Genomic DNA, 17,069 nt, shown 5'->3' on the forward strand with positions numbered 1-17,069 from the left:
AGGCACAGTGTAAATACCGTGCACGAAAACCCCTAGGAGATGCGCCCGTCCTGAGTGTTCTACCGTATTTACTCGCATACTTTGCGCCCCCTTTTTTTCCTAATTTCGGGGCCACGAGAAGGGGGTGCGCAAATTACGCGGAGATTTTGCGAGAGCGTGCGAGGGCATACGAAATATTTTGCGACAGTTCTAACATGCGCAATATGTACGTCTACAAATTGGAGCAGGAACGAAATGTTCTTGTTAATTTAGAAGAATTAGCACGTAATTTAACCAGTCCGATACTGTCCCGCTCTATCTAGTGGGAATCAATGATCGCGAAGCCCGATTTGGAATAATTGTCGCGGCCACTGCCACCGCCCTTCCAAAGCGCGCCGTCCTTGGTTTTGTCGAGTGCGTTCAAATGACCCGTTTTCTTGAAGCTCTTCGCAACAATAGTGGGAGAAACTAGGTCCCGCTACACGGTGGTACCGGGTGACTTAGGCGTCCGCACATAATCAAAAAGGCCTTCTTCAGTGGCAGGAATTTTGCATTAGAAAGCGCGCACTCCTCTGTTTTCTCATGGACCTTTAACGCCGATCGTCACACGTTGAAATACGTCACTTCGAAATGCTTTGCAGTGGCACGGTTCCCGTTTTCTTCTGTAAAATTTACGACAGCGGGCTTCAATTTAGCCGTATATATATATATATATATATATATATATATATATATATATATATATATATATATATATATATATATATATATATATATATATATATATATATATATATACATATATATATATATATTTATATATACATATATATATATATATATATTTACTGTAGAACATTGCAAGGGAACCATTATAACGTGTCGGCCGCGGATGGCTAAACCTAAACTTCGGAAATGGACCAAATGTGCGTTGCAGCGCGGACGCAAAGAACGAGGGGAACGGTTTGTGTGACGGGCCTTAGAGCTCGCACGCCTCCGATGCAGAAAGTTGTTTGTGCCGTGACGCGAGCGTGCATTCTCGAGGTTGTAGAGATAAAACAATAGAGGGAGGAAAGCGCTTGATTAGTTCCACTGACCTGTTTGCAGCTAGATTTGAGTGTTCGTGCACGGTATTCTGGAGGCCCTAGTTCGGGAGGAGTCCTCAAAAGAATAGACTGCGTACTCGCAGCTCGTTTGACTGTGCTAGTCTGCTTGGCAAGGTGCGCGCCCGTCCGAAGGATTGGAAAGTATCTTCGTGCGTGCGCCGGCGAGCTGGCTTGGGGAGGGTCGGGGAGCGCGAAATACGCGAGTGAATATTTTTTCTTTTTAGCAAAGCTGGCAAAATATTAGGGGAGCGCAAATTATGCGAGTACAGCGTGTACTTGACTGTTGCTATGTTGCGTACATCCTGAACAGTGACCGCCCACGTAAGAAAAGCATACTCAAAGATCGGTTGAATGCATGTCCCTCTCAATGCATGTTCTCCCGGTGGAACTTGTACCATATACAGATTGGGATTCTCACACGTGGTACTTGTACCATGTGTGTCTTGTTTGTCTAATAATAAAGGAAGCGTTGCTTTGGCATTTTTTCCAACCATGTTCTCCATAAACGCGCACTACAGTCTGGCATTGTCATACATGATACAGCAGATTGTGCGGTGATGCTTACTGACTGTCTGTCACGACAAACATTCGCACAGGGCCCCATGCGACTGGTACAGAAGTACGTCTCCATGCGCTGGCGCTTCGCTGGCATGAAGCACGTCGAACTGATCCTAGAGTACGTCAGGGGCCAGAACTCTTGGGTCCTGGACATCATTCCAGAGCTCCGCGCCAACGGTGACAGACTCCAGGTAGCGCATGTGTACATACCTCGAGGATACCGTATAAGAGGCGGGAAAGCGTATAATGCTATGCTACGATCAGACATGTACCACGTGCTCGCGTTGCAGACTGATGTGGTGAATCGGGTGGCCAATGTCATTGCGGTGAGTTACACGATTGTGTAGACGTGGTGTATGACCGCGCGGTGGTCCAGGTATCCGTGAAAGTCCAAATACACTTACCAATATAACATTTCTGTCATCGCGTTGAAGACAGAATTCGGCGAAGCCTCGCGAACAGGTTTGCATAATACAGCGGATCCATCTATATATTCGTATTGTAATTTGCATACAATATATTACACAACTTGGAAAAGAGTGGCCTCTTCGAGACGGCCGAAATTCGATGGCCCCGGGCTAACATTCCACGGAACTGTTCTATGCATCTGTACGATGGGACAAAATATTGGCGTGTCACAAAGCGTAACCTCCCGTGTTGGTTTTTTTTTTCAATTGTATAATTTCCTCAATACGGCACCTTCCCCCTCCACACTTCCTTATAAGAAAAATATGCCCATGGCCTGGTGTTATACAAGCTTGTCGTATCTGCCTTTAACTTACTTCGAAAGTAACACGCGTCTTTTGCCAGATTCCACTACCTGAAGTCAACCCTCACGTCGGAATCGGACACATAAATTCAAGTTTTTAGAAAGTGCAGTGTTCCCATAATTACATCATCTTTGATTTTCTTCTCTTCACCGAAGTCGCCTGTTATGGTAGTCAAGGTAACGGTACAAAACGAGTGAATACGGTATTCTAGTTGTCTTCGATAGCGCTATTCTCTGTCACCACCCAGCCTCGCAAATGCGCCCACACCTCAGGATTGTGTTGTTTTTTTTTATTGTGAAAGCCCTGCTAGATGACTCTGGCCACGTCACCCGTTCTGTAATGAAGAAAGGACGAAGAAACGCTCGGGAGTCGATGCGCGTATGTACGGCTTTCGTGTTGAACCAGTGTTACATAGATTCAGAACAAGCCGCCACACATCAATAGATATATCGAGGGAGTGTCTAGATCGGGACACTAAAACAACCCTTCTTCTGAATGCCCTGGAGGACCTGATTGCACCTTGCGCGCAGGAGTTTCTGAAGGCGTACCGGCGGCTGGGTGTGGACGGCCCCTACATGAAGCTGCTGCACCTCCCCGAGGCGGCGACAGCCGATCGCAAGCGCCTGGGCCTACACGTGGCAGCTGCGTACGCCTTCGCCGTGCTCGAGGACCAGGACTGGCTCCAGTACAGGGGCGTCCCGCAGGACGAGGCCGAGCAGGCGGTGCTGGCCAAGATCACGGCCATCAAGCGCATGGGCCTCGGCGCGCCCCCAGTGGCTGCCCCGGCCGCCGCCGCCCCCGTCGCTCCCAGAGACGGCGACGACGACGACCCCTCGAGGGGCGTGGACGTCGCCGCGGCGGGCGAGCCCGCTGCCAACGCGGCGGCCACACGGCCGTAGACGTCCACGGCAGGCACGTGATCCCTGTTGCGTATTTCGCGTGCTATATAGATCGCTCGACAAAGCTTCCAGGTTTGTAGTTGACTATATTCTCAGGTTGTCGGCAGGCTAATCGTGGGAAAGATGTGTTAAAGCTGTTGTTTTGCCCAGCTTTGTTTAAACAGCTTGTAGAGACGCGAATGATATCAGCTTGACTTCCGGCTGTCTTCCGAAGGAGGCGTAAATGTTGTAGGCCCGTGTGCTCAGATTTGGGTGCACGTTAAAGAACCACAGGTGGTCGAAATTTGCGAAACCCCCAACTACGGCGTCTCTCATAATCATATGGTGGTTTTCGGACGTTAAACCCCACATATCATCATCATCATCATCCGACTGTCTTGACTTCCGGCTGACGACAGGCAACAATGACTCGGTCTGCAAATAGGCCTACGTTGATTGGCGTAGCTAAACGTGCTCGTCGCGGCCACGTGATCGTTATCACGATACAGTTTTTGTCGCGCAGCTATCGGAAAGGGTCTGACAAGGATTCCATAAACTCTTTCTGACACTTGCACAGTTTTTGCTAGTGGCATCACCGAGCCGCTTCGGTGGATGGCAGTGCCGATGGTCGAAAGTAATTGATTGATTGATTTGTGGGGTTTAACGTCCCAAAACCACCATATGATTACGAGAGACGCTGTAGTGGAGGGCTCCGATGGTCAAAAGTAAGGCAGGTATATAGTGGTGCCTTTGGCCAGTGCGCCGAAGTTCGGAATCGTTCCGCGAAGACGCGCCGTTCTGCACCTTCTTTTGTGATTCGGTGCCACCTCTACCACGACGTGCACCGTTTTACCATGAGGCGAATTAACAGTGGGAACAGTTAATTGGCTCGAGGTGCAGCTGAAGTGGCCAATCACTTCTAGCTCCACCCGGTTCACTCACTACTGGCCGCATGTTTAACCCCACTAAAGCTCTTGTGCTAACAATATCAGCTAAAACGAATGCTTGTTCGAGTTGACTCATTCTTAAAATAGGTTAACAAAAAAAATGGCTGAACACGCAAGACGCACACATACGGATCAGTGTTTTATTTGTGTGCCTTTTAGCAAAGTAGGGTTTCGCGTTGCCAGATGAGTGGTGCTGCGAGAAGTCGTCGTTAAGACATTTCATTACACGGTGTCATTTAATCGTACGTTTAGTACTCTTCAAATTTCGCCTATACCGTTGGAAATGCATCTGCCGCGGCTGTGGTTGAACCCACGTCTATAGTGCTGGGTCCAGAGTGGAGAATGCTGTTCCCTTTGTCAGCTTGGTGTCAAGGAACAGGCAAACTATTACGTAGCTAAGCAATGACCCGAAAGAGGAGATGCCACATAGGAGTATGCGCTTTTCGTTTCGTACGCAGGCGGCGCCACCAGAGGCGCCTGCAACGCCGAGAATACCGGAACGTGCAAGGTCGGGCTGATGGCGAGCACCAACCGCGCAATGAGTGCTGGGGGATGACGCCTTCGCCGCAACACCTGGCCAGTAACACAAGGCGCTTCTCGGGTCCTCGTCGCTCACACCTGCCCGCCCAACACCGCCCGTCGGCCTGTGTCGGAGCCAGCCTGGCGGGTCGCCTGCACGTCGAGCGGCTTCTTCGGCACGAACCACATTCCTGGTCCCCGGACACGCGAACAGCGGAGGCCGAGAACCATGATCATGTCCGAGCCGAAGTGACCACTCGTAGGACACAACCCCACGGCTTGAACCGAGGTTTTACTAGTAGTTTCCGGTGCCGCCTCGCTGACCGTAAACCACGAGACGACTGCGGGGCGGGTCCGTTGTTGAAAATAACATTTATTCGTTTCGTAAATGTGCTTTGTCATTCGATGGCTAGCTGGCTTTCTCGATGGCTAGCTGGCGGATAAAGCGCGCATGTACGATACATCTACTAACGGATTTAAGGGCAGGGTTGCTTACATAATAGTGAAGAAAACATTAGTGAATAATAATTACTAGTAATGATCGTGTCGCGATGTGATTGAGATGCTGTACTGAAGGGTTCAGCAAATTTCGGTGGTCGTTCGTTAACGTCCACTGACATTACGTGCACAGTTAACATCCCAAATATTGTTCCCTGTGAGATATATAATTTGACCCCCACTGTGCGATGTCGGTACACACTAAAGAACACCAGGTGGCCAATGTTTCTGAAGCATTCCACTAGGCATCTCTCGCAATCATATTGTGATTTGCGGGCGTAGAACTCTACGTATTGTCACAATCAATAGCCGGCAGCACAACAGAAAAGATTGAACCGAGCAGCACGAGCGGCAGCTTCTGGCTTTTCCCGAGGAAGACGACGTGACTGCCCTCGCTTTTGCGTTTCCCGTGCGTAAATACAGAATTTATTCTCGTCACAACGAAATCTTGTCTTGTGTTCTTTCTTCGTAGCGACAATATTGTATACTTTCTTTATGGTATTACCCTCCACATGCCCTTTTTAGCAGTTACTTTTTAACACGAATGTGTTCTATGCCAGGTTCACGGCTTCTCTGACGTATTTCCGTCAGGCCATACGATAACTCTCTCCGGAGCACGCGGTGAGATTAGCCCGCCCGAAAGTGTGCGTTGTACAGTTTGCTAACGGATTTATGTATTTTATGCATGAATTGTCGACGATTCCGGTGTTGTCGCTAGCGGCCGCACTATAGCTTCACAACTATCATGTTTGCGTTAAGCATGTAATCTGATTGGAAGGTTCCAACATCTAGATCATTAGGAGTAACTGGGGTGCGCTTAGCGTAAAGGAACTGGTGCATTGTAATGGGGCGGTGACATGAAAATATAAAGGAGCTGGCGTGGCAATATATATGGGTGCAGACACATAAGCATCAATTTTGGCAGATCTCGCCATGGGAATCGATCTTATCATGCGGAGAGAAGGTGAGAGAGAAGGTTACGCATGCCCAGATGTCTACCGTTGCGCAATGACGCCAACAGCAACGTGGGTGTTAGGAACTTTTCAAATAGCGTACGCGAACACTATCCGTTGCGGTTGCTGCCACTACGCATGCGTCATAATGCTAGCCACCGTTAGCGTTTGTGGTCCACCCGCAAGAAATCCAAAATGGCGTGCGACCCGCAAGGCCTGCAAATCCCCTTTGCGGTGACTCGATCGTGCGTCGGCGCTTGCGGGGGAAAGACGCTCTTCGAGAACTCGTATGCTGCCCAAGCGCAAACGCAACGCCCACGGTAAGCAGATACATGTAGCGCTTGCGAAAATAGTGTTCACCTGGAACACTGCTAAATAAGCCAGCTTCAGTGGATCCCTCGCCGCGGTGTTCTGTAGTGGATAAGCTGCTCGGCTGCTGACCCGCAGGTCGCGGGATCGAATCCCGGCTGCGGCGGCTGTATTTTCGATAGAGGTGAAAATGCTGTAGGCCCGTGTGCTCAGATTTGGGTGCACGTTAAAGAGCCCCCAGGGTGTCTGAACTTCCGGAGCCCTCCACTACGACGTCTCTTATAATCTCATGGTGGTTTTGGGACGTTGAACTCCACACATCAATCATCGTCAATCGTAAGGCGCTTCGTCCCTAACAGCTCTTCAGCAGGCGGAAACTGAACAGATTGGGCCCCAAACGGCACCAGGTAACAAGTGGGAAATATTGAAGCCGGCATTTACCATACAGAGTCTGATATTAACTGGTGCAAAAAATGCACTCATTCTATTTTACGTACGCTGTTTTTCTCTTGGTGAATTGATATCTAATGCTGAAAAACGTTTGATTAAATCAAATGATCGATGCTTGGCCGATTCCCCACGTGGGTGCGAGCCGTGTTGGAGGCATGATCATCGTCATGATTAGCGCGTGCCAACGCGTCGATGGTCCGCTCACGTTGCCCGTGGTCGCGCACCAGCTCGCGCATTCGTAGCTCGTGATCGGCCCGGGATCTCTGGCATTCGTCTAGAGGACCCCGGAGTGTTCGTTGGAACCACTATGTCGGTCTCTTGCTCGGCTGGTCAGTTCCTGTGCCGAGAATCCTCCTTCGAGGTAAGGCCCCTCGTATCCTGCCATTGTCCGTAAAAGTGGGGGCAGTGATTTTGTATGAGGTGTGAGTGCGCCACTGGCAATGGGTGAACAAGAACGAGAAGAAAAGGAGAGAAAAGTGAGCCCCGCAACTGTGTGCAGCTAAGTGCGACACCTCCATAGTAGCTCATGAGGAAATGGAATTAGCAGGGAGTAAAAGGGATAGATTAAGAAGTGAAGATTGAGAAAAAAAATATGACATCGTCAGAGGAGTTAACGAATGGTGGGCCGATCGGCGAGAGCTGCGCTGGCGTCGAGATAGCGAATGGCTCAGCCGTTCAGCTCAGAATCCACCAAGTAGGGAGCTATGGGAGAACCATGTATTGGACGCGTTACTGTGGCAGGGTCGGCGATGGCTGACGTGCTCTTGAATTTATATTTTGAACTGCGCAACCTTCAAAAAAAAAAAGAATTCAAGCGAGTGGATGGTGATAAGTTGGGCAAAGCTGCAGAGGGTTTTCGGTGGCAGCGTGAGTCCTCCGAGAACATCGCCGCTTTCCGCTCTCGCATTCCGGGATCCGCTTGTCGTTGGGCTCGTTTCGCAGCGGCGTCCTTGGCGCGCACCGTCTCGGGATACGTCCAGCGCCGCTCTCGCGATTCGACACGCACGGCGACGATCATGGAGAACGAGGTAACGGGCGCGCCGGCGCAGCCTCATGCAGCTGCCAATCAAAGAGGGTGGATGGATGGATTGATATGGCTGTACCCTTTAGATCGGGCGGCGGCTAACGTCACCCAGCCGTAATACTTAGTGAACCCAAAACTAGATTAATCTTTTTTTCCCTTTAAATAGTGAAGTTGAGGGCTGGTACTTTGCAGTGAAGGGTTTAATTTTCACTCGTGCCTTGAGTTTAGCCACCAATCAGATAACCTCCTTCTAGTTAATTCTACACACTATTTTGCCCCCCCCCCCCCCCTGTCCCTAAACCCCAGTGCCAGAAGAACTCTGCACCATCATCTTGAACTACAGGGTGAAGCCCTTTACAGATTATCAAGTGTTCGGCGGTTTCCTCCTCCTCTCCACACCCCGAGTAGTGGCAGCTGTAACGCCATCTAGTGTCGATTCACCCAACCACCATATTGCGTATTTCTATGGGTCAGTGCCAACTAGGAAACTAGACGACAAGTGCGATGACGACACAGAATGCGTACATCGCCATTTCGTATATCGTCACCCAACTGCGCCATCTATTGTATGTTAAGATAAACGCTACTGTTTATGCCGGAGAGACGAGGGATCGCCCTGGGTCATAAGGACATATACTAGCAGGGCCGTATTAACAGTACGGAGGACCCATATATGAACACATATATGAGCAAAAAAAATAATAGCCCACCTGTGAGCAAGGTCGGATTAACAGTAGAGATGGTCCGGTTCAATTAAATAAGGGGGTCCTTTCCCTCGCCCCACCCCTTTCTTTTCTACGCTTGAGACTTTACTCTTTATTTTAGCTGCAAAGAACATGAGTCTCATTTATTCTAAGCCTCTCCGAAGTGCCTAATGTCGCCTGGGCGTTTTCTTTCTTGCGAAGAACATAGAGAAATTGCAATCGTGATGAATAATCATATCAGGAGACGAAGACACATGGATCCCATTAAATTTTTCTGGTTAGTTGGATGATACCTAAAGAAGACCAAACTGTGCGATAACTTGAGACGAAAAGAAGGAATGCATATGACACGTGGAAGTGCAGTTCAAGCAACGTACGTGTTTCTTCCATTCTAGTTAACCTATTGCGTTATTTACACTTATTTCGAGAGAGCACATCTTACCTCGAAACTCGGAGAGCACCTCTGTGAAAAATAGCTTCCTATATCCTTCCTTGCTTCCTTGAGCGAGTGACTGCGTAGAGAGCCTTAATGAAGGCTCCCTAGCTACTACGTCTGCAATAGTGTCCCCCCCTCCCCCCGTTGTCTAACGCAGGAAACTATGCAACGCCTACACGGACGTGAAGCCATGCTACGGATGCGCTCACTCCCCCTGGCGGCCGCCGACGCCCTGGGTTCGGTGTTCGTCCACCAGACGGTGTACGTGTTCCCACCCCCGGGGCAGCCGTTCGACCCGAACTGCGTGCGACTGGTGACCCGAGGCCGAGACCCGGACACCGCGGTCGCATGCATGCTGGGATTCTTCAAACTCGTCTGCGAGGACGGATACAAACAGGTGAGCCTCTTCCATGACGTGTACAACGGTGCAAGGGAGGTCACGGCATTGGTGGGGAGTAGGGGGTTAACTTAGCCTCTTAGCGTGGTTCTTTAGTTTCACAAGTAGCATTAGTTCGAAGAACGTTGAGAACAAAAAGTGTGTGCATAGAACGAGCGGCTAGCTAAAGAAAAAAATTGACTGAAATACCTGTGCAAAGCACTTTATTGCAGTTACACGTGCAGCTCGCAATCCGTGAATAGGTCGTGGAGTTGTGCTATAAATTCCTTTTTTGGAGCGAAGCTCCTTAGGCCCGCACCTCGCCGTCGCCGAACCTCCCCACCACGTCATTACTTGCACTCCTCTCTCACCCATCTCCCTCTTCCTCTTCGTCTCCACTCTCTCCCTTCAAAGCTGCGAACGCGTGAAACGGTCGCTTCGCCCTGACAGCACGCAAGCAAAGTGCGAGCGCTGTAGAGTCCGGCGCGACCAAGCGGCTACCTAGGACCTTCGTAATAATTTAATAAGCACTTAACGAACATTTTGTAACCGTTCAAGGAGCTTCGCACCACCATCACTCGCTTCGTAGATTGGCTGCCAATGTTTTGTGTGTCATGGCCATCAAATGCAAGAACTGTGGTATGGGGGGGGGGGGCGGACGTATCGATCTTCTGGGCATCGCCCGGACATGCTTGATACCCTGCTTCCCCGCCCTGTTTCTTAGTCTCCCGAAAATGGAGGAAATCGAGTCAATCTGTAAAACACTCTCTAGGCGCAGTCTTCCAGCTTCCTGCGCGTATCGGCGAACTTGTAAGGCGCTTTATGCACACATGTGTCTCCTCTTCCACGTCGCGTCCACGACAGATGGTCCGCGCCAGCGAAGTCGACGGCGTCTGGCTAAACGATGTGCACGTGAGCGGTGTCTTCGTGCGCCGCGAGCTACGGTTTCTGTGCGTCGACTCCGAGCCCGCGGCCACCATGGACGATTTCTACGTGCTCCTGAGTGTGCTGCTGTGCAACCTACCGCGTGTCCGGGGCTCCAACCTGAACCGCGACTGGTTCCAGAACCGGGTCAACGACCTGGTCGAGCTCTTCCCGGGAGTCTCGGAGCCCCCTCCCGTGCCCCTCTATGGCGAGGAGCAGGCGGACGCCATCTCCAGCTTCGGCGAGAAGTGGCGCCACACCAGGGCGGCCCTCTGCCGTGCCCTGCTCAGGAGCCGCTTCGAGGTGCGTGTTCTGCTTTACAATGTACGAGGCTGTAGCATGTTTACAGATTAACGATGGCGTTTTTCAGTGAACTAGACTACATCTTTTGTTTCTACCAGTATGTGCGCCGAAATGTGACTGCATCGGGGCCTCTTTGTGGTGCGTGTGGTTCCTGAGAATGTACTCGGCTGTAGTTGGGTTATCTGTGCCTAGAGTACGAAGGACGTTCCACTTTAAGCTGTGCCATACTGTACAAGTACGTCCATCGTAAATGGTGGCAAAGTAAGGTGGTACTGTTCCACGCCCCGCTGAGAAGCACACGTTGATTCACGTCTGCTGGGCTATAGCTGGGCCGGAAGGTGTAGCATGTATGTCTAGATTAGGTGTCTCAAACACGCGAGCCGTGGGCCCCATGCGGCTCACACAGAATTGTTTTTTTTTCATCGAATGGTTTCTTTTTAATATGCTAACTGCACAAGCATAACTGGGCTTAAACATAATAAAGAGGAACAAACAGGATTTCGAACAGGCTACTCAACAACCGACCATATTCGTACCATCAATCAGGTTATAGAGAAATACTCGTAATACACCAAACCACTATACATAGTCTTCATATATTACGAGAAGGCATTAGATTCAGTAGCGAGAATCATCAGACACTGCGAAATCAGGGCGTTGACGAAACACATGTAAACATCCTGGAAGAAATCTACACAGGATCAACTGCCACCATAGTGCCCCATGAAATATCCATAAAAAATTGGCAGATCCCACGTACAGTGAGAATCGATGATATGCGAAGCAGGAAAGAGGAAAGTTATGTCACATTCCCAACGTTACGAGGTGGATGTAAATAACGCCCTACATGACTTCCGTGTCAAGATTAACATGTTCAAATGTGTCGTTCACCTTCGTCAACTATTCACGTCACGTGATACCAAATTTAGTATATGTGGAGCAAGCGAAATGACCGCGAGCACGCTATGAGCGTGGTATGTTGTCATGTTGTTTCATGACACGCGTGCCAAAATTATCATGTTTGAACCAGTCATATACTTCCATCTAACGACGTCCCGTAACACCAAATTTGGCAAATTTGGAACTAGCAAAACGGTCGCGAGCGCATTATGATGGGCCCATTATACTCCAATGTAGCTTTGGGGCGCGCGCACGCTGGGCACGGCGACGCTACGTTAGCAAAACGTGAGCACTTTACAGTCTAAAGCCAGGCGCGACCAGCGTACGTCGGCGCGGCCCGACGGCAACCGGCGTGAAATGGGACATGCTGCATTTTGCCCCGATGCGTTACCCAGACAACACTGCGTCTGCCTCTCTGCGTGACGGAGGGATGCCGGACGCGGTGAAACACGCATGCGTCGTTGACGCAGCGTGGCGCGCGCCTGCGAGTATATGGGAGGAACGGCGCCTGGCGTCGCAACGCCGGCGTGACGCGACGAAATGAACGCCGGCGAGCACGCGCACCGCGTCGCGTCGAAATGTATTGGCACCTTGACTGTGGCATGTAGTCATGTTCTCACATTACACGCATCTCATGATTATCGTGTTTGCACCAGTCACATACCTTCGTATTCCATTGACATCACGTAATACCAAATTTGGACTATGTGAAGCTAGCGAAACAGCCGCAAGTGCATCATGAGTGTGGCACGTGTATAGTCATGTTGTCACATAACACCCATGTCGTGATTATCATGTTTGGATGTGTCATTGATCTATGTCTTCCGTTCGCGTGACGCAATACCGAATTAGGTAGATGTGAAGATAGTGAAGCGGCCACAAGCACATTATGACCGTAGGATGTAGTCATGTTGTGACATCACACGCATCTCATGTTGATAATGTTTGCACCAGTATCATACCTTCGCCATCCATTCACGTTCCGCAATACGAAATTTGGTATGAGTGAAGCTAGCGAAATGACCGCCAGCGCATCATGAGCGTGGCATGTAGTAATGTTAATACATGACACGAATCTCACGATTATCATGTTTGCACCAGTCACAAACCTTCGTTTTCTATTCACGTACCGTAATACCAAATTTGGTAAATATGACGCTAGCGAAACGGCCGCAATCGTATCATGAGCGTGGAACATAGTCATGTTGTTACATGATACGCATGTCATGAATTTCATGTTAAAGTCTCACTTTTGTTCGCCATGTATTCTTGTCATACCATATCAGTTTTGCGACATGCTATGGGAACAAAACCACCGCAAGAGTGGCAGGACCATGAAATGTAAATCATGACATTCATGACAAACATGTCATGATTTTCATGTTATGACTAGTCAAACATGTTGTTCATACAGTCATGGTTCGTCATACCAAGTTTGGGACAGACAGACAGACAGACAGACAGACAGACAGACAGACAGATAGATAGATAGATAGATAGATAGATAGATAGATAGATAGATAGATAGACAGACAGACAGACAGACAGACAGACGGATAGACAGATAGACAGATAGACAGATAGATAGATAGATAGATAGATAGATAGATAGATAGATAGATAGATAGATAGATAGATAGATAGATAGATAGATAGATAGATAGATAGATTGATAGATTGATAGATAGATAGATAGATAGACTGATAGATTGATTGATAGATTGATAGATTGATAGATTGATAGATAGATTGATAGATAGATTGATAGATAGATTGATTGATTGATTGAATGATTGATTGATTGAATGATTGATTGATTGATTGATTGATTGACTGATTGATAGATAGATTGATAGATAGATTGATAGATTGATAGATTGATAGATTGATAGATTGATAGATAGATAGATAGATAGATAGATAGAGATAGATAGATAGATTGATAGATAGATAGATTGATAGATAGATTGATAGAGATAGATAGATAGATAGATAGATAGATAGATAGATAGATAGATAGATAGATAGATAGATAGATAGATAGATAGATAGATAGATAGATAGATAGATAGACACGCTCAGTCACCGAAGACCCTAACTCGAAAGTTATCATCATGGACTCCCGGAAAGCATGTGCTCATTACTTGACAGGAGAGATATCCCCCCTAGCCAGCCAAATTCTAACACGGGCTCTCGCTGATCCAGCCCCGAAACGCATCATATGGGCTCCTGGTCATCAGGGCTTACGAGGTAATGGGCCGCTAACGCGGCCGCCCGAGCGCTTACCCACCGGGCCGCTCACCTTGGCTCTTATGACTCGGAGGCCAAAACGCCGCTGCTGTGGTTCAAAGAAATTCTGACCTATTATCGCGACACTCACTGCCTTTACCCGGCTCCTGCAAAGGGGCTGAGTAAGGCGGAAGAGCGAACTCTAAGGCGCCTGCAGACAGGTACTCTACTCTGTCCTGCAATCCTAAAACATTTCGATGTGAACACAGATGGACGGTGCCCACACTGTGGGGAGACGTGTGATATCTTCCACATGGTATGGGCATGTCCGAAAAATCCCCACCTACCCCCTTCCCCTACCCCTTCCCGAGAGGCATGGGAGACTGCCCTCCTCAACTGCTCATCACTAGAGTCTCAACGGGCTCTGGTGAAACGAGCGCGAGTAGGGGCCTCGTCATGCGGTGTCCCGGACTAAGGACGCCGACCATGTAGCGGGGTCGTGCTTTGGCCCCGTACCTCTCTCTTTTATAATAAATTTTTTTCATCATCATCACCGAAGTTCACTAAGAAATGCTTCGCATTTAAAAGTGGTAGAATAACAATAAAGAAGGGTGTAAGACAAGGAGATACAATCTCCCTAATGTTATTCAACGCATTTCTACAGAAAATTTTCAAAGGGCTAGAAGGGGAGGAGTTAGGGATAATAGTTAATGGAGAGTACCTTAGTAACCTGCGCTTCAGCGATGACATTGCATTTCTGAGTAGGGAGACGAATTGCAATTGATGATTACCGAATTAGACAAGGAGGGCTGAAAGGTAGGTCTTGAAAGTAAATATGCATTACGGCAGTGTTATGATTCAAACCGTACTTCACTGTAGCTGTTTTGCGTATACCCTTGACAGTGACTGCCCGCAGAGGCAAACTATGCTCAAAGGTCAGTTACACGCGTGTCCATTTTGACATTGTTCTACTTCAAGGTGCAGCGGGTGGTACCCGTACCACGTAGGCCCCGGTGTTGGCTGAACATGAAAATAGCGTTGTTTGTGCGTATATTCAGAAGTTGTTCTTGTAACCAGTTTTACCACGCATGAACCAAGAGCAGCGTAGGCGTTGTAGTCACGCATTTCTATACTAACGTTCGCGCAGGGCCCCATGCGACAGGTACAGGAGTACGTGTCCGCGCGCTGGCGCTTCGCTGGCATGAAGCATGTGCAGCTAATCCTGGAGTTCCTCCATGGCCGCAACTCTTGGGTCTTGGACATCATCCCAGAGCTGCGTGCCAAGGGTGACCAACTCCAGGTATGGTATATCTATACGAACGCTGAGGCGACAAAGCGTATCACGTGGTGCCGCTTGCGATCGGACGTGAAACCTCCTACTCATCGTCTCCAAGACCGCATGTTATGCACGCTTCTCAAGCAACGCCCTCTTTTCAGAATGATAAATTCACATAATGAGAGAAATGGCGTTCAGATCCTCCGGTAGACCGACCTGACAAAGCCTCGAACTCTTCGACGCGCAGGCGTTCCTGAAGGCGTACCATCGGTTGGGTGCAGACGGCCCCTACATGAAGCTGCTGCACCTTCCCGAGGCGGCCACAGCCAGTCGCAAGCGCCTGGGCCTGCACGTGGCGGCCGCGTACGCCTTCGCCGTGCTGGAGGATGACAACTGGCTCCAGTACAGGGGTGTGCCCCGGGACGAGGCCGAGGAGGCGGTGCTGGCCAAGATCACGGCCATCAAGCGCATGGGCCTCGTCGAACCCCCAAGGAATGGCCCGTCGGCCGTCGCCCCTAGGGACGACGACGACGATACGAGGGGCGTGGACGTCGCCGCAGCGGGCGAGCCCGCCGCCCACGCGTCGACGACAGCGCCATAGACGTCCACGGCAGGCACGTTATCCCCGTACCTTGTATAACGCTCCAGAACTCTTAACAACTGTATACGGAGTACGAAGGCTTTCGGTTTCTTCGGGGGCGCGCAGGTATATAGTCTCGTAACCATTCGGAGAGTGATCCGCTTGCTAGTCCCGGGCTGTTCTTTCCATTCGCTATGTTCTGCCAGTTAAGGCGCCGTACTGGCAAATCCTGCGACGAGATTTCAAGCAATTTTCGAAGTGCCCGGAATGGACCAGTCTGTTACAGTGTGCTTCATGTCGCGCTGGTTGATGCGTCAAATGAGGAATAAAACGGCGCACAACACAGTATCGGACATGTGGACGTAACGTCGTGTCCCGTCTGAAGCGCTGTTTTGTTCGCCTTCTATTAAGTACTTCGTTGGCTTAGCTAGCACACAGAAGAGCGTAAGGAATTGCTATGGCGAGGTATACTCGCACCGCCGTATCGCTGCCGCTGTATCAGCTTTAGAACGACAGAAAGTTAGTACGGATTTGTCATAAGAGGGCATGCAGACGTTGTATGATGTATTGATTCATTCCCCTTTGCCGAGCCGCGCAACTGCTACAATGAACGGGCTTCCAGCAAGATTGCAGCAAAGAAAAAAGCAAAACATGAGGCCAAAAGTTTTGTGGCAGCACAATTTAAAGTTTGCCATTGCAAATTAGATGGTTCGCAGTGACTGTGTAGTCAGGCCTTTAGAGGTCTACTGATTTCACCTGCACTTTGTGAACTGGTTCACGGAGGCGCTGCACTCCGATATTAGTTTGAATCGTTTCACGAGTGCAACATGGCGGCGGCACCATGGTATTCGTGCTGACAGAGTGTAGCTGTAGCGCAAGGCTAGTTTACCGGTTCCCTTGCGCCTCCTCGTGATGTAGTGGCTGCAGCTGCAGCATACGACACAGACGATTGCATTCGTGTCGTGTTTTGGCAGCGTCCAACGTGTACGGCAGTGAACGTTCTCCAGTATAGTGTCACATGCCTGGCAACGTATGCGACACCATCTTTCACGAATCCCAGCCATCTCAACCCGAGATACGGCCGACCAGTAGCATAGGGTTTGCACCACATCTACACTCTCGTGCCCGTTTCCGCATCTCGTTACTGCTGCTCTCGCTGAAATATCTCTTGTACGATGACAGTACCCAGACGGCAGCACCATAAACATGTTCAGAAAGTGCAGGGGGAAACAAATAGATTGCATACGTGGATGCGTTCCATGCGTTTCATAGAGTGTTTGTAAACTGTTTTGTTACCTAGAGGCATTTTGTGTCATGTGAAACAGAATTGTTCTCTAGTCGCATGCTTGA

The 17,069-nt window shown here is 49.5% G+C and overlaps 2 protein-coding genes across 2 annotated transcripts in view; both read left to right on the plus strand.

Moving 5' to 3' along the window:
• LOC119185366 (uncharacterized) overlaps positions 1-3,312 on the plus strand; it is a 71,505-nt gene extending 68,193 nt beyond the window's left edge. Inside the window, exon 4 of the mRNA XM_075869947.1 lies at positions 2,944-3,312. Within this exon, the coding sequence (XP_075726062.1) occupies positions 2,944-3,312 (369 nt within the window). The remainder of the gene's footprint in view (positions 1-2,943) is intronic.
• A 3,935-nt stretch (positions 3,313-7,247) lies between these two features.
• Positions 7,248-15,740, plus strand: LOC119185367 (uncharacterized). The gene is made up of 5 exons (XM_075869948.1): positions 7,248-7,328; positions 9,289-9,528; positions 10,372-10,734; positions 15,011-15,163; positions 15,387-15,740. Exons 1-5 carry the CDS (start codon positions 7,275-7,277, stop codon positions 15,738-15,740), a joined length of 1,164 nt encoding a protein of 387 aa, XP_075726063.1. The 5' UTR covers positions 7,248-7,274.
• Positions 15,741-17,069: the final 1,329 nt, after the last annotated feature.

Source organism: Rhipicephalus microplus, chromosome 7 (genome assembly GCF_043290135.1).
Source record: "Rhipicephalus microplus isolate Deutch F79 chromosome 7, USDA_Rmic, whole genome shotgun sequence".
In the NCBI taxonomy this organism is placed as follows: domain Eukaryota; kingdom Metazoa; phylum Arthropoda; class Arachnida; order Ixodida; family Ixodidae; genus Rhipicephalus; species Rhipicephalus microplus.

Coding starts and splice junctions, on each gene's coding strand:
- LOC119185367 (XM_075869948.1), top strand. CDS start 7,275: ATGTCGGTCTCTTGCTCGGCTGGTCAGTTCCTGTGCCGAGAATCCTCC. Junction 7,329..9,288: donor GCCGAGAATCCTCCTTCGAG/GTAAGGCCCCTC, acceptor TGTCTAACGCAG/GAAACTATGCAACGCCTACA. Junction 9,529..10,371: donor GCGAGGACGGATACAAACAG/GTGAGCCTCTTC, acceptor CGTCCACGACAG/ATGGTCCGCGCCAGCGAAGT.